This window comes from Sphaeramia orbicularis, chromosome 16 (genome assembly GCF_902148855.1).
Source record: "Sphaeramia orbicularis chromosome 16, fSphaOr1.1, whole genome shotgun sequence".
Taxonomy (NCBI): Eukaryota; Metazoa; Chordata; class Actinopteri; order Kurtiformes; family Apogonidae; genus Sphaeramia; species Sphaeramia orbicularis.
The window spans coordinates 42,840,003-42,863,343 of NC_043972.1; the positions used below are offsets into that span (position 1 = coordinate 42,840,003).

The 23,341-nt window shown below is 36.5% G+C and overlaps 1 protein-coding gene across 2 annotated transcripts in view; it reads right to left on the reverse strand.

Annotated features, from left to right (window-relative positions):
• Positions 1–503: 503 nt before the first annotated feature.
• The window catches only part of LOC115436135 (mannosyl-oligosaccharide 1,2-alpha-mannosidase IA), an 828,462-nt gene continuing 805,624 nt past the window's right edge, over positions 504–23,341 (reverse strand). For both annotated transcript variants that reach the window (XM_030158891.1, XM_030158892.1), the window contains exon 12: positions 504–2,026. In XM_030158891.1, the coding sequence (XP_030014751.1) occupies positions 1,891–2,026 (136 nt within the window). In that variant the 3' untranslated portion in view covers positions 504–1,890. The remainder of the gene's footprint in view (positions 2,027–23,341) is intronic.

Here is a 23,341-nt window from a genome sequence, read left to right on the forward strand (position 1 = left end):
TTCGTTCTCTGATGGGATATTACTGTGTTTTGACGCATATAGAATTTTTTTGGGAAAAATAATTCTACTTTGTCCCTTTTACTTTAAATTGTCATTCATGTCTGCGCTCAGCTTGAGAAAAGACAAAGGTCTTCTCTGATACAGATGGATGATCCAAAGAAATATATACATCTGTGCATAAACACACCTACTGTTAAACATTTTACACATTGAACACCAGTAGAAAAGTTATTTTTTACAGGGTATGCACGGCTGTATGTAAGCAGGGATATTAGAGGAATATTCATGTTCACTGGCCACGAAAATGAAATATCTGGAATATTGTTTTTGGAATATGAGTGTGCATATAAATGTAGTCAAGTAAAGAAACGAGACAAATAAAAACGACAACAGATTTTAAATGTACAAAGTTGCACAGGTCTTTTTATCAGTATTTGAAAATATTCAACAATGAAAGTTAAATCAAACAGTAAGAATAAGTAATAACAATAATTAATATCAGCAATAACTAGACTTAAAATCAGAACTTTTAGGTTTTTTTTTTGTTGTTTTTTTTGCTTTTGTTTTTTTTTTTTTTTTTACAGAAAACACCTGAGGGGAGCAAATCATAAAAGAACCCAGAAAAAATAACCACTGAATTTTATAAAATAAAGAAAAAAGAAAGAAAAAAAAAACAAAAAAACAAGAGAATTAAACCGCTAAATGAAGTCAAGACAAGCTCATACAGGGGTCAATCACTTCATCTGTATGTACAGCACATTCGCTCCACAACTGTGCAGGACAGCAGTGACTAAAAGAACGGTGATGAATGTGAAAACGCTTTCTCCTCAGTCGGCTCTTAACATCAGTATTGGCAGCCATATGGATTCACATGTAAAGGCAGGGTGAACCGGAGAAACTACAACAGAGATAGGAAAACCCATTTGGAGGCGGCTAGCAAAAAAAAAAAAAAAGGTTCTTTCATTACACGTTCTTTTTCATATGGTTGGATTACGGTCGCAGAGCTGACACAACTCCCCTTTGATACTTGGATCTGAAAGGCTGAGCAGGTTGAGAAAGCATTGTCCTGTTGGAAAATAAAGTAATCCAGACGTACAGAGGAAATATAACCCAATATCGTTAAACAAAAAAAAAAAAAAAAAGGTCCCTGGATGCATAAGACACTGCCACTTTCCTGACACCTCCGAACTTTAAAAAAATTCATTCAAGCTTGTTTCAGCGAGAAACATGACATCAGCATTAGTTTGGAGGTGGATTCGGGAATCACATTTCATTTAGTTTATACATTAATAATAATCATTACAATTCAGTCCCTTAGGTAAATTCTGCCATTTTTACTATCGGTCACATCTTACCAAAACACATTAGTGAAAAAGAGGGAAATAGAAATGCAAACAAACCTTTGGTCAAAGAGTGAACTCACAAAGGAAAGAAATGCCATGACGAGATCTAAGGAAATCATTCATCACTCAAGATTAACAAAACATTAAAATCAAAGAGCAAAACTCAAGTGGTTTTCTAGATGTTTCTCTCTAACAATATGGCCCATAGTCGAACCCTCCTCCCGTACATTTGGGTCTGCAAGTCATACTGGTTTCCTCACAGAGGAAAGAAGGAAAGAAAAAAGGTGCTCTTTTCATGAAAGTCATGTTTGTCTTGATTGTCCACAAAAAAGAAGTGCCAGCAGGAAGTAACCCCCCCCCCCCCTCCCCTCAAGCCCTCCCCCCGGCCAAAGGATATACAATCACAGCGTAAGACGACAACATCCTTTACTGGAAAGGAATCGAGAGTCCGTGACACGCTCCTGAAAAGACTCTTGACCTGCATTGACTCTGTGTTGCTTTGCGATATTTGTGTGACTGTGCGACTGTCTCAGTGTCGGGTTCGGATTCAGAGGGTCTTGTCCTGTGTGGCTTCGTTCTGCAGGCAGTTGGTGCGGATGATGGGCAGCGGGTGGGCTTCTGTGTTGAACACCCAGTCTTCCAGAGGGAGGAGGTCGTCATCAGAGAAGAGCAGGTACAGATACCTGAGAAAACAGGAAGGAAATACATAAATCGGATAAAATTTACTTAGGGGGTCAAATGAGTGGCCATTTTTGTCAAAAAAAAAGTTGCAAGAAATGCATAGAACTGTGTTGAAATAATGCTAATACATTTATGCACAGACTACTGGTATTATTTGACAGTGGAAGCTATATTTTCAGAAATATTGTATTATGAATAGCACGTGAATGTGAAAACTTTTGCTGGTGGACGGACGTGACATTACCCATGATGACCTGGTCAGTACCAGTACTTTATTAGTAATAAACTTATATACTTACTATTGCTAATTCTCCTCTTATTCATAAATGTTAGTATTGTGGATCTAAAACAATAACAGCTGACACAAAAACACAAAATGTGGCAGTGGACAGATGTGACATGGTTGGTACAGATCCCATCATACTGATGCTCTGCAGCCATGTCACCGTTTCCACAAATGATCCCTGTGCAAAAACTAGGATCAGAATTATTTATTGTATAGTTTATCATCATACTAAAGAGTAAATAACAATATAGAATTGTTATTTCTTTATAAAAATGCTTATTATTAGAAAACTGTTGATTTAAAAAGTGACGTGTGACATTCTTAATGTATGTATTAGCGTAACATAAGCAGGATGGATCAGCACCATACTCCATATTGCAACATGTAAAAATAAAACGTGATATGTAGGATAGAATATTGTAAGAAAAACTGGGGAATCTAAAAGAATAAAATATTTGTTTTTCAGGTAAATTCAGTAAAAATATAATTTGGCCATTTGTGACATGAAAATATAGTATTAATTGTGATGAAATTGGACATTTTTGAGCTGAAAACATAGTTCATATGACCATCAACATGTTGCAACAGAACTGAAATCCTGTAAATTTGCATAACTTGCATTTACCAACACAAGTTCCACTGGGGATTCACTTATATTGATTTCTTATGCACAAAGACAGAAATAAAACCTCTAAGCAAATTTGAGCTAAAATACATACAGTTTAGATCAGGGGCGTCAAAGTCATTGTAGTTCAGGGGCCACATATGGACCAATATGATGTCAAATGGGCCAGACCAGTAAAATCAGAATCTGAATCATGTTTATTACCATGCACTTAACCAGCGTTCAGAATCAGAACCAGTTTATTTTCCATTTGCAGAAAAACTGCATTGGAAAATGAGTTGCAAGAGCTCAGCATAAAAATACATAAAAGACAGTACAAGGTAAAAAACAATGAAAAATTACATGAATAATGCTGCGTTTCCACTACTCGACTCTACTTGACTTGACTCGGCCTTTTTGCGTTTCCATTACGAAAAAGGACCTGGAATCTGGTACCCGGTACTAATTTTTTGGTATCACCTCCGCCGGGGTTCCAAGACTAGGGACCAGATACTAAAACGTGACGTATAAACACTGCAGACCACTGATTGGTCAGAGAGTTGTCTCTGTGATCCACCATTTTACAACAACCAGATGCAGAAGTTGACAATAAAGGTAGCGGTAGGTTAATCCACATGATGACAGCCCAAAACTACACCATTCTGTCAGGAGATTCAGTCTTTGGTGGCCGACGTAAAAATTCAGCGTGAGATTGACGAGACAACACGCAACGAGTTTATCAGCAACTCTGAGCAGACGACACGGAAGCAACACGCCGCATTGCTATGACGTCCAGGTACTGTAAAGTCAGTAGTATCCTGTAATGGAAACGGTCTCCAGAAATAGGACCTGGTACCCGAGTAGAGTCGAGCCGGTTCCACATAGTGGAAACGCGGCATAAGAGTAAAGACAGATGCCCACGTAGATCAACTGACACTCACTTGGACAAAGTGCATGAATATAAAATGCGTTATTTATACACAAATATAAAAATTAAACATACACTATACATCGTTAAGTATGTGATATGGAGTTGTTTAAGCTACGCACAGCATTGGGAAAGAAACTGTTGGCAGACCGAGAGGTAGAACATTTGAAAGAACGATAGCGCCTGCCGGATGGAAAAAGAACAAAAAGACCAGCACCAGAATGACCAGTAGGGTCCTTTACAATACCTAAGGCCCAGGACAGAAGCCTAGAGCTGTACATGACATCAAGATCTGGCAGGTCAGTACCAGTAGTCCTGTGGGTGAAACGGACGACTCTGTTTAAGGAGTTTCCATCCTGTACAGTTAGATTACCGAATCACACTGCAAGCGAGAAGGTAAGGATGTGCTCAATCACGCAACAATAGAAATTTGATCAAATCTGGCAATTTAAGGTAAATTCCTTTCATTTACGCAGAAAGAGAAGTCGTTGCAGTGATTTTTTTTAACAATGATGCTGATGTTAAAGTGCCAGCTGAGATCGTTGGTGATAGTGACACCAAGAGATTTAAAACTACTCACCATCTCAACCTCTGTACTGTTAAGGAATTTGTTTCAGTGGTTTGGTGCATATATAGAACATGGTCAGAAGCATGCAGTAAAAAAATAAAGATATATATATATATATATATATATACATATATATATATATAGATAGATAGATAGATAGATAGATAGATAGATAGATAGATAGATAGATAGATAGATAGATAGATAGATAGATAGATAGATAGATAGATAGATAGATAGATTAAAATAAATAAAATAAAATAAAATAAAAAGTGAGAGAGAAATTATATTTAACCTCCTAAGACCCACTGCCCACATTTGTGGACGAGAGTTTCACAACTTTATACAAAAAAAAGAAAAGAAAAGAAAACGGTCCACCACAAAGGACATTCCGTAAAAATTTTCAAAACTGCATCTGAAAAAAACTGTTGCATCATGATGTTTCCAATATAGGCACTTATTTAATAAAAAACAAAAAAAGCTTGTACTTTGCTGACATTTCCTGGGTCTTAGGAGGATACTAACTATAATGGTACAGGATATGGTTCTGTGCACATAGTGCAAGTAATAGTGCAAATAATAACATAAGAACCTATAAATAATGTCAGACTCCAAACTTTTCTTTTACGTTTTCGAGTGAAAAGTGAAATTACATTATAAAAATGCATAAACTATTCTTACTCCCAAATACACTCCGGTTAAAACATTCAGTGGATATTAAAACAGTCCAAATATTATACAAAGAAAGAAAGAAATTAATTTCAAAGATAGAGAGGGTGGTTATGACTACAGACAGAAACTAAATCTGAATGAAACAGTGTGAAAGCATCACAGAATTTAAAAACATGTATAAAAAGCTTATTTTCCAAAGATATAATAACAATGAATATGAGTCCAACTACATGCTATGTAAGCATGTATTGTCTTTTTTGTAGTTTGATGACTGGCCTATTCTTTATATGGATTGTATACATTAGCTGATTAGCCCAGTCATGTCAAACTGTGGACTTCCTACTTTTTTTTTTCTTTTTTTTTCAGACAGAAAGTATTGTTAAAGAGCCACAATGAAAATGCTATACATTTGTGTGACATTTGTTTTCCTTTTCGGTTGATTTATTTCCATATATTAGAGTATCTATCTATCTATCTATCTATCTATCTATCTATCTATCTATCTATCTATCTATCTATCTATCTATCTATCTATCTATCTATCTATCTATCTATCTATCTATCTATCTATCTATCTATCTATCTATCTATCTATCTATCTATCTATCTATCCTCTAAAGAATGTGAATAACATGAACAACCTGAAATTTACATACAAAATACATGTACATTACAACGCACAGATCACAGTCGATGTACAAATAAACATTTAGTAACAGGTAGAATATTGGTAAAATTGCACATATTTCTCTTAAGACATTTCAGGATGTTCATATTTGTTCAGGTTATTCACATTTTTGTGAAAGTATACTGTGGAAATCTAAACATTCTTATGTAATTTTAGTTTTTTACACTAAAACAAAGAGAAGAATTTGCAGTTGTCATTATGTAAAGCAGTGGTTTCCAACCTTTTTTGGTTCGTGACCCCATTTTAATATCACAAATTTCTGGTGACCCCAGACATTCAAAACAGAGCCTTTTTTTTTGCTAAAATCAACTTGTTTTTGATCATGTAATAGTTTGCTATACTATGCTGCAAATAAACATTAATTTTAGACAACATTTAGTCTATATAATGTATATTATTATGGACGGAGGCAGAAAAGCCAGGCGTAGATTACTGCACAAAGTGAGAATTTGATTTTCCTTGGTCAGGATATGTACAGTCAATCCAGCTTGGATTTACAAGGCTGACAATTAATACTGAACAAACAAGAACTCAAACTGAATTATGAAAGAGCTACAGCATCTGAAACCGACCACAATGAACATTTGACAGATAAACAGTACCACAGTGCTTCAGTTTCAGCTTCAGTTTGTCATGTCTGTTATGTATGTGGTTGTCTCTGTCAACTCACCATTTATTTTTTATTAGTAGGCTTTTTTTTTTTTTTTTTTTTATCAATTACTAGAAATTCCAGGTGACCCCACGTGGGGCCCCAACCCCAAGGTTGAAAACTACTGGTTTAACCTCTGACGTGTCTGTGGTGAGTGTTCTGAATGTATGATTCATTTTAAATATTCATAAAAAATTCAATTGTTTGCTCAATAGGAATATTTTCTAAACATGCTGATAGAATAGACCTTGTTGTTTCCATAAACATCTGAGCATGCTCAGTACATCCCCACCACCACCTGTGGTAAAACACAGAGCAGTGAGTGAGGCCAACTTGATCTAAAATAGATGTTTTTTTTTGTTTTTTTGTTGTTTTTTTTTACACCTATTTCCTTGTGGTTTTTTGTTTTTACTGTTTGCAGTGTTGTGATTTTCTTTGATTTTTTTTTTTTTTTTTTTTTTTTTTTACTGTTTTTACCGAGTTCTGACTGAAATGAAAGTGATGAAAGAACTTCACAATACATTGGAGTACAAGCTCTGACAGTCAGTTCCCCAGGTGCAGATTGAAAGTTATATATTAAAGAATAAAAAAAAAAAAAAAAAAAAACTGCGTAAATCTCCATTGACTGAAGGTTTTAGACTCTGATTAGACTGGATCTATGTCTGGGAAGCTGAATCTGAAAGTAACTGAACTGAAATATTACTCTTTTTTTTTTTTTTTTTTTTTTTTTAAATCAATTACTAGAAATTCCAGGCGACCCCATTTGAATTCCAGGCGATTCCATGTGGGGTCCCGACCCCAAGGTTGAAAAACACTGATTTATAGGTTATTATGGTAGTATTTTACTGCTCTGACCCACTTGATATTGAACTGGTCTGTGTGTGGAACCGGAACTGAAATGATTTTGACATCCTTGACTGTTATTGTTAATATCTTTCGTGTAATTTTTGCATTTCATAAATTCACCCCTCGGGCCACATCGGACCCTTTGGTGGGCCAGTTTTGGGCTAAAGGCCATATGTTTGACACCCTTGGTTCAGATTATCCAAACATGTAGAGGACACTGAGGTTACACCCACTGAGTGGAACAGAGACAACACACTGAGTGGATTCTTTCAGCTTGAATGCTGTGAAAACACATGACAAAGCTGGTGTGTGTTTGCACAGAAATATGCCGTCGACACACGCTCCGTCTGTCATAGAGCTGAAATATACTTTCACATAAAGCGCTTTGTACACATGTTGTTTTACAGCACATGCCCATTTATTTTATTTTGTAGGGACAATTCCTACATGTACAGTAAATGTCAGGAATACGAGAAAATACCAAATTTTCACAGAAAAATTAAAAATGCTGAGGATATTAAATTAAAAAAAGTACTGCATTTATGTAGCTATTTAAGATCAGTGTCAAGGATGCCACATTTTAGCTTATTTGGTAAAATTATGTGTACAGATTATTCCTTTGGGCTGATTATTATATAATGCAACATTTTACCACATATGTGTCAGGGCTATTTCATTAAAAGTATGAACACTGTCAGTAGATTTTCCTAATTAACCCATAAAGACCTAGTGCTACCAAAGGAATTTTTCTTAATATCTTAACCTTTACGAAGTGATTTATCACCATTTATTATAATATTATCCTCTGTATTTTATTATTTTTTCAGTTACAATCCTGTATTTTTCTATATTTAATTCACTGAACATGTAGATGTTCATTAAAGCTAAAGTAAATGAAAAGTAAAAGAAAATTAAAAGGCTATTTTATCAAAACAATGAAAACTGAAGAAAAGAGTGACTTTTTGAGCAAAATAAATTATAAACTGAATATAAACCAAGTGTTTCCATTCACTGTCATTGATTCATCTCCATGGGTTTTACTGGTGAATCAATGCTGTAGAAGATGACTGTGTTTCCACGGTAACTACGTAGCCTCTGAATGTCCAAATGGGTCATATCTGATGACCATGAAAAGACGACAAACTGTATTTCACACCAATTATCTACATGTATTGATAGGATTAGTGGATCATTTTAGATCAGTAGATGGTTTTGTATGTTTAGGTCTTTAAAGGTTAAATTAATTTTTCATTTTTGTTACTCAAACCAAAGCTAAAAACCTATCGTGTGTTGTTTATTACAAGACTCTAAATGGTCCTTGAGGCATATTTGTGATTCATGGTATCTGTAAAATAAACCTGGCTGGCCTTGGCTGATATTAATATTTATTTTATTTATATATAATATCTGTGGTATTATGGTCTAACACACAAATGGTGTTGCATGTTTGCGCTAACAGCTAACACCCAAACACCTACACACCTCCTCGCAGACACATGTGACTCACTAATCCTGCCTCCTTTTTCTATCATGTGGGTTGGCACTTTGCTGGAATTGCTTTTACATACAGTTTTGTATAGATGCTGATTTATGTGCATTTGCTTTTTGTGTAGATGACACGTTTTCTATATTCACATTAAATATGTCAGGCTTAATTTGTTAAAACTACCAACAATGTAAATATCAGTAGATTTTGTTTTTGTTTTTTTTTTGTTTTTTTTTGTTGTTTTTTTTTTACAAATTATAGGTTTCCTTTGTTAAGAGTTTTTTGTTACACCAAACCAGGGGTCAAAGGTTATAGCTTGTTGTGTATGATATCGTTAGTCTCATAGCAAAGTTGCCTAAGTCATATTTTTGGCCAAACTGTTATATCTGAGGAACTTTATTTTTCTGATAATGCTTAATTTTCTGCAGAAATCCCAATTTGGCCAAAAATATGACTTTAGCAATTATGCTATGAGGTTACATGTGGTTGCTAGTAGATATTAGCTGTTACCTTACATATCGTTAGCTAATATCTACTAGCAACCACATGTAACCTTATAGCATAAGGCTATGAGGCTGTTACCTTACATATCATTCGCTAATATCTACTAGCAACCACATGTAGCCTCATAGCATAATTGCCAAGGTCATATTTTTGCCAAATTGTGATTTCTGCAGGCTAGTTGCGTTGCTAGTAGATATTAGCTGTTACCTTACATATTGTTAGCTAATATGTACTAGCAACCACATGTAGCCTTGCAGCATAAGGCTATGAGGCTGTTATCTTATATATGGTTTGCTAATATATACTAGCAACCACATGTAGCCTCATAGCATAAGGCTGTTACCTTACATATTGTTAGCTAATATTTACTAGCAACCACATGTAGCCTCATAGCATAATTGCTAAAGTCATATTTTTGGCCAAATTGGGATTTCTGCATGCTAGTTGCACTGCTAGTAGATATTAGCTGTTACTTTACATATTGTTAGCTATATCTACTAGAAACCACATGTAGCCTCATAGCATAAGGCTATTACCTGACATATTGTTAGCTAATATTTACTAGCAACCACATGTAGCCTCATAGTGTAATTACCAAAGTCATATTTTTGGCCAAAATGTGATTTCTACATGCTAGTTGCATTGCTAGTAGATATTAGCTATTACCTTACATATCGTTAGCTAATATCTACTAGCATGAGGCAGTATTAGGAGACTGAAGTTCCTCAGATATAACAATTTGGCCAAAAATATGACTTCGGCAATTATGCTATGAGGCTAAAGATATGTAGGTAACAGCTAATATCTACTAGCAACCACATGTAGCTCACTACTGTTGCTTCTTCTTCTTTTTTTTTTTTTTTATACATAAATGGTCACATAGCTGAAATTACACTCACATATTCAATTCAACAACACTTTGTACATATGCAGTTAAAATATTATATAATGCACAAAGCTGTTACTAAAGTAAGAGTGAACTTTATGCACTAGAACCATGTATCCTGTGTCAAACACTTATTAGCTTATTAGCATTTTATAAACTCTTTAATGTAACTACTGATATAATTGTGTACTTTTTCCAGTTGATGAAGTTTCATGGACATAAAGGCCATCTCTAATATTGTCTGAACGGTTTACTTGACATTTCAGTACCAGTGCAGGAACAGTACTAATGTTGATGTTTTCAGCAGCTCCTCCTCATACTTCACATCAAATGGAGTAGTGTAGGTTATGTGTAATATTCACACAGTGTATTTGATGTGTTTAAAAAAAAAAAAGTGCGACCAAGTGTCAAGGCCTTCAGGCTGCCTTCAGGCTTTTCTTTGGGAATTTCCCTTGTGCCAAAATCACGTCAGTGCTCATGGACCAGAGCGTCTTTGTAAAAGTGTTAGGATCACTGTCAAATCCATCTGCCTTTAATTTCAACACATAATGGTTTGGCTTTTTTTCTGGTTTCACAGTTTTCCCAACTGTCTACTTGACTGAGGAGAAATACTATATGGAAAAGTGACACCTGTACGCTCTTACCTGTTGGAGTCAGCACTATGTTCCCCTTATGTACCCCTTATGTTCCCCTTATGTTCCCTAGCACCTATGTTCCCCTTATGTACCCCTTATGTTCCCTAGCACCTATGTTCCCCTTATGTACCCCTTATGTACCCCTTATGTTCCCTAGCACCTATGTTCCCCTTATGTACCCCTTATGTTCCCCTTATGTTCCCTAGCACCTATGTTCCCCTTATGTTCCCCTTATGTACCCCTTATGTACCCCTTATGTTCCCCTTATGTACCCCTTATGTTCCCTAGCACCTATGTTCCCCTTATGTACCCCTTATGTTCCCCTTATGTACCCCTTATGTTCCCTAGCACCTATGTTCCCCTTATGTACCCCTTATGTACCCCTTATGTTCCCCTTATGTACCCCTTATGTTCCCTAGCACCTATGTTCCCCTTATGTACCCCTTATGTTCCCTAGCACCTATGTTCCCCTTATGTACCCCTTATGTTCCCCTTATGTTCCCCTTATGTACCCCTTATGTACCCCTTATGTACCCCTTATGTTCCCCTTATGTACCCCTTATGTTCCCTAGCACCTATGTTCCCCTTATGTACCCCTTATGTTCCCCTTATGTACCCCTTATGTTCCCTAGCACCTATGTTCCCCTTATGTACCCCTTATGTACCCCTTATGTTCCCCTTATGTACCCCTTATGTTCCCTAGCACCTATGTTCCCCTTATGTACCCCTTATGTTCCCCTTATGTACCCCTTATGTTCCCTAGCACCTATGTTCCCCTTATGTACCCCGGTGCCTATGTTCCCCTGTGCCTGTGTTCCCCTTATGTTCCCCATTACCTATGTTCACCAGTACCTATGTTCCCTTTATGTTCCCTAGCACCAATGTTCCACTTATGTTCCCCGATACCTATGTTCCCCTGTACCTATGTTCCCCTTATGTTCCCCATTACCTGTGTTTACCAGTACCTATGCTCCCCTTATGTTCCCTAGTACCTATATTCCCCAGTACCTATATTCCTTAGTGCCTATGTCCCCTAGTACCTATGTTCCCTAGTACCTATGTTCCCCAGTAACTATATTCTCCTGTACCTATGTACCCCAGTGCCTATGTTCTCCAGTACTTATGTTCCCTAGCACCTATGTTCCCCAGTGCCTATGTTCACCGTACCTATGTTACCTAGCACCTATGTTCCCTGGAGCCTATGTTCTCCAGTATCTATGTTCCCTAGCACCTATGTCCCCCAGTACCTATGTTCCCTAGCACCTATGTTCCCCAGTACCTATGTTCTCCAGTATCTATGCTCCCTAGCACCTATGTTCCCTGGAGCCTATGTTCCTCAGCACCTATGTTCCCCAGTACCTATGTTCCCCAATAACTACGTTCTCCTGTACCTATGTACCCCAGTGCCTATGTTCCCCGGCACCTACGTTCCCCTTATGTTCCCTGGTACCTATGTTCCTCGGTCCAACATACATCATATTGAATGTAGTTCCACATGTAGGGACTAAGGCCTAAACCACATTTGCAGGCAGTTGTGTTTTACTAGTTTCACCAAGGGTACAATAAATGACTGATTACCACTGAATTTTTCATACATTTTTGAGGCAGACATACAAATACAGGTGAAAACATAACGTCCTTGTAAAATTAAATAGACACACAAAAAAAAAAAAAAAAAAAAAAAAAATATATATATATATATATATATATATATATAGTTTCATTTAAAATACTCAACACGATTTGTAATGAAGTTTAAAGGTGCAGTGGTTAAAATATTTCTTGCAATTGTTTTTATTTTCAAAACAAAAAAAAAAAAAAAGTGAAATATGAAACATATTTGATCCATAAATGTGAATAATTATTACTGGATTCAAATTCATAGTTTTTTTTCAATACTCTTATATATTATGTGGCTTTGGTCTCTGATGAATACAGCACAGTGTAATATAATAAAATCACAGAGATGAGATATTTTGTCAAGGGGGGATATAGGTACGCTCCCTTACTGTTAGTAATACTAGTTATTAATAACATTATTTTCTCTTTTTTCTTTATACATAAACAGTGCTTTAAAAAGTCATGTAAGAAACCAGGTTACAGTCAGATTTCTGCGGTAACCCAATTCCTTCAATGCCATTTACAAATGAAATCCTGCTTCAGTAACCAGGGATTACAGAAACCTGAATAAAACAGCATGTTTCCCAATCATATATATATAATCAGGGCTCACATCTTATATTTAGATAAATATGTGCATTACAAAGACTTCAGATAAAGAAAGAACCGCAGTGACAAAGCAGTATCAGAATGAAAAGGAAGGATTATGGGATGTAAAAACCTGTTCTTTCTATGGAAAGCAGAGTCTTATCCCTGTATGATCTGTACATTTACAATAATACATTCACACGTCTGGAGCTGCAGGGACTCATACAGTAGGTTTTAAATACCCTGGTTTTAATGTCTGCATGTGGATCTAAATGCAGATACTCAGGTTTATGATGATATACTTTATATGACTGTACGACATGACATTCACTGATAAATGGTGGGGTAGGAGATCTTAGAAAAACGGTTCGAGCAAGCTACATTTTGAAAATACAAGTCCAAACCCCTTTCTTCAGACATCCACCTGAAGCCCCGCCTCCAGAATACTGGCAATGCTTGTTCTAGAGCACAGGTGTCAAACATGCGGCCCGGGGGCCAAATCTGGTCCAGTCCAGTGTTCTGAAAATCCTTCCTACCCGTCAAGATATCCTACCAAATCTCACTACGCATGCGCACAGCACAAATACGTCGTTTCTCGGGGCTTGGTCAGAGATTTCTCCCACTGATCAGCTGTGAATCAGAAAAACGGTAAGTGTTTAACGTTTTCTGCTTAATTTAACCCAATGCCGATTTCAAGCCTTTGTTTTAGTCTTTGACCGACTCAACTAACTGTTATTGGCTTGTTTTGAATAATAAAATTGTATAAACTGTCTAAGCATGGTGTTATTTTGCGGACTAGGTCTGTCACGCAGCGTATGTACAGCACCGTCGTTTGATATCGTCAGTAAAAGTTCTGTTTGGAATACTTCTGCATTTCAGTCTTTCAGTCATTTGAATCAGCTAACTTACGCTCATGCATGATTGAAATGGTAAAGATGATCATATACACTGAACAAAAATATAAACGCACCACTTTTGTTTTTGCTCCCATTTTTCATGAGCTGAACTTAAAGATCTAAAACTTTTTCTGTGTACACACAAGGTTTATTTCTCTCAAATATTGTTCACAAATCTGTCTAAATTTGTGTTAGTGAACACTTCTTCTTTGCTGAGATAATCCATCCACCTCACAGGTGTGGCATATCAAGATGCTGATTAGACAGCAGGATTTTTGCACAGGTGTGCCTTAGGCTGGCCACAATAAAAGGCCACTCCAAAATGTGCAGTTTTATCACACAGCACAATACCACAGATGTCACAAGTTTTGAGGGAATATGAAATCGGCACGCTGACTTCAGGAATCTCCACCAGAGCTTTTGCCTGTGAATTGAATGTTCATTTCTCTACCATAAGCCATCTCCAAAGCTGTTTCAGAGAATTCATGAAGAAGACTGTGTGAGGAAAATGGTGGTCACACCAAATACTGACTGGTTTTCTGACCCCCCAGGACCACCCAATACAGTAAAAGTGCACATTTTAGAGTGGCCTTTTATTGTGGCCAGCCTAAGGCACACCTGTGCAATAATCCTGCTGTCTAATCAGCATCTTGATATGCCACACCTGTGAGGTGGATGGATTATCTCAGCAAAGGACAAAGGAGAAGTGGTCACTAACACAGATTTAGACAAATTTATGAACAATATTTGAGAGAAATAGGCCTTTTGTGTACATAGAAAAAGTTTTAGATCTTTGAGTTCAGCTCATTAAAAATGGGAGCAAAAACAAAAGTGGTGCGTTTATATTTTTGTTCAGTGTAAGAATTATTCTAAAAGCATAAATACGAAGTAGTTGCGAGTGCTAAATAAATGTTTCTCTCTAAATGGAAATTCTTAGTTGCATAGGTGTAATGACGTTCACATTTTCAAATTGTATTGTTTTTATTATATTTTTGTCTCTAGCTGCAGTGTGGGACATGTCTGCGGTGGGCCCATTTTGAATGTGTGAATGATGCACACACAGATTATCGTTGTCATAAATGTTTGAGAGATTTGTGAATTTTGATTATGTAAGTGGTGTGTAAATAGTTATTGTGTGAATGTACAAATCTATTTTTTTGTTATTTAACTGTTAAAATTAAAATACTAATGTTTTTTTCACATTATGTCTTCAGGTCAATTTCAAATTGTTCTATACATTATTACCTCCGCCAAGGAGGTTATGTTTTTGCCAGGGTTTGTTTGTTTGTTTGTTTGTTTGTTTGTTTGTTTGTTTGTCTGTTTGTGGAGGAGTTTAAGTATCTCGGGGTCTTGTTCACGAGTGAGGGAAGGATGGAGCGTGAGATTGACAGACGGATCGGTGCAGCGTCTGCAGTGATGCAGTCGCTGTATCGGTTGGTTGTGGTAAAGAAGGAGCTGAGCCGAGAGGCGAAGCTCTCGATTTACCGGTCAATTTACGTTCCTACCCTCACCTATGGTCATGAGCTTTGGGTCATGACCAAAAGGACAAGATCCCGGATACAAGCGGTCGAAATGAGTTTCCTCCGTCGGGTGGCTGGGCACACCCTTAGGGATAGGGTGAGGAGCTCAGTCACCAGGGAGGAGCTCGGAGTAGAGCCGCTGCTCCTCCGCGTCGAGAGGGGCCAGCTGAGGTGGCTCGGGCATCTGTTTCGGATGCCTCCTGGACGCCTCCCTGGGGAGGTGTTCCGGGCATGTCCCACCGGGAGGAGACCTCGGGGAAGACCCAGGACACGTTGGAGAGACTATGTCTCTCGGCTGGCCTGGGAACGCCTCGGGATCCCCCCGGAAGAGCTGGAGGAGGAGTCTGGGGAGAGGGAAGTCTGGGCATCCCTGCTTAGACTGTTACCCCCGCGACCCGGCCCCGGATAAGCGGAAGAGAATGGATGGATGGATGAATGTACAAATCTATTTTTTTGTTATTTAACTGTTAAAATTAAAATACTAATGTTTTTTCACATTATGTCTTCAGGTCAATTTCAAATTGTTCTTATACATTATTACCTCCGCCAAGGAGGTTATGTTTTTGCCAGGGTTTGTTTGTTTGTTTGTTTGTTTGTCTGTCCGTTAGTGTGCAACATAACTCAAAAAGTTATGGACAGATTTGGATGAAATTTTCAGGGTTTGTTGGAAATGGGATAAGGAAGAAATAATTAAATTTTGGTGGTGATCGGGGGTGGGGGGGCCCACGGGGGGGGGGCACTGATCAGCCTTGGCGGAGGTCTGCGCTCTCCGAGTGCTTCTAGTTTAAAAATCATCTGTAGCCATCCATATGGGGATAGTTTAGAACAACCTAATTTAAGTACATCTATGTACAAGTTTTCTCAAATGAGGTTCATATGTATAACTGAACATGGTTACATAAAAGCATATCCTGACGGGGTCATTTGAACTGTGAGAACGTCCTACCTGCATATGAAAATAGAAGCAAATGTTGAAGCATATTCTGACTTGGTAATTTGAATTGTCAGAACGTCCTGCATACATCTACATTTTATTTCTGACGGGGTCATTCAGTGTTTGAGCGTCCTACTTGCAGAAAACAAAAACAAAACATTAAAACAGCGATGACAAAAAAAAAAGAAACTGGAAGCGCACGGTAGGATTTTCTGACGAGGTAGCACAGATTGGCAGATATGTCTGTCGTTTCATCCTACGGTAGGACGTTTTGCGGAAGTAGGACAATTCGGCAGAACACCAGCCCTTGGGGTGAATTTGTGAAATGCAAAAATTACATTAAGATATTAAGAATCCTTATAGTTCAGGTTCCACATTCAGACCAATTCAATCTCAAATGGGCAGGACCAGCAAAATACTATCATAACAACATAGAAATAACGATAAATCCAAATTTTTCTCTTTGTAAATATAAATATTTTCATGTATTTTCACTAAAACAAAGTATAATTTTGCAAAAAAAAAAAGTGAATAACCTGAAATGTCTTAAGAGAAGTAAATACAATTTTAACAATATTCTGCCTGTTATTAAATGTTTTGTGTGTTTGTAAATCCACCGTGATCTGTAAGTTATAATGTACATGTACAATTTTTAAGAATGATCAGTTTTTCTAAGAGACTCGACTCATCTGCTCCTCTTTTCAAAAAATTCAATCTTCTCTCCGTTTTTGATGTGAACGTTTACCAGACCTGTGTCTTCATGTACAAATATGTTCACTTCACTCATATTCTTCCCAAAGTTTTTCACAATTTCTTTATGTTGTCTTCTGTTATTCACAACTTTCCGACACGATTTTCAAGCAAATTTTATCTTCCGTACTGCTGAACTTCAGTCTGTCAGTATTCTCTGAAATACCAAATCTGTGGAATAATCTACGACCTGAACTTCAATCAACATCTACTTGATCATTGTTTAAAAAGCATCTGAAAAGGACTTTAATTCATGAAAAAATATAAGGCTGTATATCACTGGATTTGTATTTGATGATTTGTAATGTGGATTACATTTTTATTGTTTTTACTTTACTTTATTATTTCAGTTATATTGTATTCTTTAATTCTTTTTTTTTTTTGTGTGTGTATTGTTCATTTCGGGGGAGGTATTTATATAAGCCTTCTTTTTGGCTTCTAACCTCTCCTGCACAATTTTGTTACTTGTTTGAATGTTGTTGTTTTTTCTATTGCTGTTTGATTTTGTGCAAATAAATTAAATAAATAAATTCATAAAAATGATAAACTGAGGCCGAATATTGTTAAAATTACACTATTTTTTTTCAGTTTGTTCATGTGATTCACATCTTTTGAAAGGATAGTTTGTAAATGTAAACCTTTTCATAATGTAAATTTACTTTTTTCGCCCTAAAACATAGAGAAAAGTTTCGAGTTGACATTATTTATATATTATGTTATTACTTCACTAGTTCAGCCCACTGCAGATCAAATTTAGCTGAATGTGACCCCTGAAGGAAAATGAGTTTGATACCCCTGTTCTAGAAGGTTCACAAGCGATGCACAGCAACAATTCGCCCGGCTCCCCGGCTCCGACCCCGATCCATGCATACCTCATTCACTCTCCCCCAACCCCCCCGCTCTTACAGAACAGCCCCAGTTCATACCTATCTGACTAACGATACATTTCCTACTGATTTATGTTAGTGACGAAACAGTTTACCGGTGAACTTTCCATCCTAATATGACTAATATAGCCAAGCTCTGGTTCTGGCTTCACTTCCTGAACAAGTACTCCAAGCCTCTGAGAACGCGGAATTCATGCACGAAGAGGGGTACATGCAGAGGGGGGAGGGACAAATGACAGTTGAGTTTGACAGACATATCACCATTCAATCATTTCGATTGGGCGCTCAAAAGGATTGGATGGTGTTTTTTCAGTCCACAGGTTACTACATTTTTTGAATTTTTGTGTTAGAGCATTTAATTAATTGGTTGTAATCGGGATGTGAAGGATTTTTTAAGCAATACAGGGTGGGGAAGCAAAATTTACAATATTTTGAGGCAGGGATTGAAAGACAGTGTATGACCAATTAGTTTATTGAAAGTCATGAGAATTTATTTGCCACAAGAAAATTGACATAATAGCAAATGTTTTTATTCTATGTGTCCTCCTTCTTTCTCAATAACTGCCTTCACACGCTTCCTGAAACTTGCGCAAGTGTTCCTCAAATATTCGAGTGACAACTTCTCCCATTCTTCTTTAATAGTATCTTTAAGAATGTCGACATTGCTGTGTGATGTTTTATTGGTAGCATGTTCTAAAACGCCCCAAATAGCAGAATCCAGAGGGTTTAGATCTGGGCTAGAAGGCGGCCATAAACATGATTCCCAAAAATTGCTAAAGTTGGATTTGTTGCTGTTGTCAACAAGTGTTTTGGTGTTCTTGTGTAAGATTTTAACTTCAAATCCTATTTTACTGCATTTCTAACGGTCTTGTTGTCTACCTCAAGTTCAATTGCCATTTTTCTCATGGATTTGGTTGGATACTTTAGGATTTTGGATTTGAGAGCTTTAATAAAAGCTTTGGTACGTTTTTTGTTGCTTCCTCCACTTCCAGACTTTTTCGTAATAGTTTTGCTCATAGTCATTCTCTTCTTTCCATTATAAACAGTCTTTATGGACACTCCAACTATTTTTGAAATCTCCTTTGGTGTGACGAGTGCATTCAGCAAATCACACACTCTTTGACGTTTGCTTTCCTGATTACTCATATGGGCAAAAGTTTCTGAAAAGGTATGGATAATAGTGTTAGATATGATTATGACATCAATATATGTTTGGTTTCAAAACAATTGACGTAGTGCCTGCTGAGAAAAAACAACTAAATGTTCATTGTACATTTTGCTTCCCCACCCTGTATAGTAAAAAAAATGCTCCACGAAAACATCTCGCACCCCACCTTTCATATATCATGCCAAATATATTTAGTCTACTTTCATCTACAGGGTTTCTATATATGAAGAACAAAATTAACTCTTCATGACAGACACTAAACATGTTCTTTGAATGTAACATCTCACTTCTATCTTACATGAACCCTTTAACCTCTGACGTGTCTCTGGTGAACGTTCTGAATGTAGGATTTATTTCAAATATTCCTAAAAATTCAACAGTTTACTCAATAGGAAAAAAATATAATTTGTGATTGTTTAGGTGTTGTTTTTTGTCTTAATTCATTCTGTCTACCAATTATTGTCACGTTCGATACATCAGTGTAATGCCTAATATTTTAAAGTAGGCACATGTATCTACAAGATATGTCTTTTTTTTAAAATTATTTTTATTTATTTTCATTTTCTTCTGTTTCTGTTGGCTCGGTTAATATTTTTGTATATCACAGATTTGTTATTGCTTGTTTTTTACTGTTTTTTCCAGTGTTGTGGTGATTTTTTTTTTTTTTTTTTTACCGTATTTTTACCGAGTTTCGACTTTTTTTGGAGTTCAACCAGAAAAAAGAGCCCCAAAACAAAAACTACTGAGCCAAAATTCAAGTACCTGTTGTTCAGTGTGTTCCAGTTCACAGTCCATGTTCAACATCCTAAGGGTGTGTTGCCACCTGTATCCATTGAAACCGTTGTTCTGGAACAAGTCTTTGGCTCAGTTCGATTGCGTATACGTCAAAGCAGTAATCATACTTCGTTCCAGAACAAAACAACTGAGCTGAGACCGCTTGGAAAAGGTGGTCTCAGCTTGGACCATAATAATAAGAATAATAAGAATAAGAATAAGAATAAGAATAAGAATAAGAATAAGAATAAGAATAATACATCACACTTATATAGCACTTTTTTGGACACTCAAAGACGCTTCACAAACAAACAAAACAAAAAGAACAGAGAGAAAAAGAAAATGCAAGTTTGAACAGGTGAGTTTTGAGTAGTGATTTGAAGTTTTGTACTGAGCTCGAGCATGACCACAGTGATAGAAATACACAACTACAGTTTTCTCTACCACTCTGCTATGTTGCAAACGTTACCATAAAGCAGAGCGGCTCTGTCGAAAAAGTGCCGCTGCCAGACGTAAACAGACCGTAGGTTAATGAGCTTCATACCTTTCAATCAGCTGCCGGATAAGCAAGTGCAGAAAATGAGTCTAGGAGCAATTTGGATGGAAGAAGAGACAGAATGCCTCATTGCACTGCAAAAATCAAAATCTTACCCAATGTATTTTTCTCATATCTAGTCTAAATATTTCATCACAGTTAAAATAAGACATAATCACCTAAAGATGAACTTTTCAGTGAGATATAAGAACTGATTTTTAGACAATAGATCTTGGAAATCTTATTTTGATACCAAGACTAGAAGCAGTCGGAGAGTGCAGACCTCCGCCGAGGCAGATCAATGCCCCCCCCCCACCACCACCACCACCACCACCACCACCACCCCTGATCACCACCAAAATTTAATCATTTGTTCCTTGTGCCACTATCAATATTTCCTGAAATTTTCATCCAAATCCATCCATAACTTTTTGAGTTATCTTGCACACAAACAGACAAACAAACAGACAGACAAACCAACGCCAACAAAAAAATAATTTTCAATTGTTCCATTTGGCAGATTTTTTTTGCTGGAATTAAGCAAAAAAATCTTGAATTGAGCAAAAAAAAAAAAAAAAAATCTGCCAATGGAACAAGTGAAAATTATCTTGGTAAGATTTCTTGAAATAACATTTCCAAGATCTATTGTCTAAAAATAAGTTCTTATATCTCATTGAAAAGTTCCTCTTTAGGTGATTATGTCTTATTTTAAGTGTGATGAGATATTTTGACTAGAAATGAGAAAAATACACCTGGTAAGATTTTGATTTTTGCAATGTGGCATTTGGGAAGACAAACATAAATTGGAAATGCTCAATAACACGCACAAAAACTCCGAAGTATTCAAGATTTTCAGTGAGTGCATGAATGAACGTGGCTTCCACCTGTTTACATGGGCGTGGTGTTGGGGGGCGGAGCAGGGTGAATACGAACCAAAACAAGGTGACGCTGGAAAACATTGTAATACATGACTCTCTGAATCGGAACAAAATTCAGGTGTGAAAACATCCTGAATTTCTTATTGTTGTACATTCTGAGTGTCTTATTTAGTAGAAACCTGTCAAACTTCAATTCCTCACTTTGTCTTTTTCTGTTATTCCACCTGTTTTGACCCTAAAACAGGGGTAGTGTTTTTGGTTCGGTTTGTTTGTTTCTTTGTTTGTTAACACTCTAGCAGCAAAACTATTGGTTGAATTCCTACTAAATTTGGTTTATAGATTGTCAGTGACCCAGAATAGATGTGGTTACATTTTGGGAAAAGTAGGTGAAAGTTTACATTTTTTATGAATTTTTTAAAATCTTTTTTTCCCCCCATTTACTTATAATGGGTGAAATTTCACATATCTGTAGCAGCAAAACTATTGGTTGAATTCATACCAAATTGATGTTATAGATTGGCAGTGACCCAGAATAGATCTCATTACATTTTGGGAACAGTAGGTCAAAGTTCACATTTTTGATGAATTTTCAAATTCTTCCCATTCCCTACTGAGATCAAAATTCCAATACTTGTTGTTCAGTGGGTTTCCAGTTCACAGTTCATGTTCAATATCCTAAATCTCTTACTGATGTACATTCTTAGTGTCTTATTCAATAAAAACCTGTCAAACTTCAATTCCTCACTTTATCTTTTTCTGTTATTCCACCTGTTTTGACCCTAAAACAGGGCTATTGTTTTTGGTTCGATTTGTTTGTTTGTTTGTTTGTTTGTTAACACTCTAGCAGCAAAACTATTGGTTGAATTCCTACCAAATTTGGTTTATAGATTGCCAGTGACCCAGAATAGATGTGGTTACATTTTTGGAAAAGTAAGTCAAAGTTAAAAATTTTTATGAATTTTTTAAATCTTTTTTTTTTTTTTTCTCATTTATTTATAATGGGTGAAATTTCACATGTCTGTAGCAGCAAAACTACAGGTTGAATTCATACCAAATTGGGTTTATAAATTGCCAATGACCCAGAGTAGATGTGGTTATATTTTGGGAAAAGTAGGTGAAAGTTTAAATTTTTTATGAATTTTTTAAATCTTTGTTTTTTCCCATTTACTTATAATGGGCGAAATTTCATATGCTTATTTCAGCAAAATTATTGGTTGAATTCACACCAAATTGGGTTTATAGATTGGCAGTGACCCAGAATAGATGTCATTACATTTTTGGAAAAGTCGGTTAAAGTTTAAAATTTTTTATGAATTTTTTAAATCTTTTTTTTCTCATTTATTTATCATTTATAATGGGTGAAATTTCACATCTGTAGCAGCAAAACTATTGGTTGAATTCATACCAAACTGGGTTTATAAATTGCCAGTGACCCAGACATTACATTTTGGGAACATTAGGTCAAAGTTCAATTTTTTTTATGAATTTTCAAAATCTTCCCATTTACTTATAATGGGTGAATCATATGCGAGTGGCGGGGTTTGTTGTGCCCGGCCAAAAACAAAAACTACTGGGATAAAAATTCAAATCCTTGTTGTTCAGTGGGTTTCCAGTTCATAGTTCATGTTCAACATCCTAAATCTCTTATTGACGTACATTCTGACTGTCTTATTTAGTAAAAATGAGCAAAATTTCAATTCCTCTCTTTGTCTTTTTCTGTCATTGCACCTGTTTTGAACCTAAAACACACAGTAAAACAAAACCACTAAAGAAAAGGAACACAAACACATACTCACAGCAGCTTTTATGAACCTGAAACAGAACCTAGAATAATGTCTGAGGGGTTAAAGGGTTGAAAGCCAACTCGCTCTCTTTTAGGAAAATTCAGTATCAAATGTTTTTCCATTATGATCGTTTCTTCGGTTTTAATGTAGATGTAAATTAGGCGCAGTGTCGGTAGTCCTGTCTGGTTACCGCCGACCTAAATATGATTCCCGATGCCCCGGCCTTAAAAT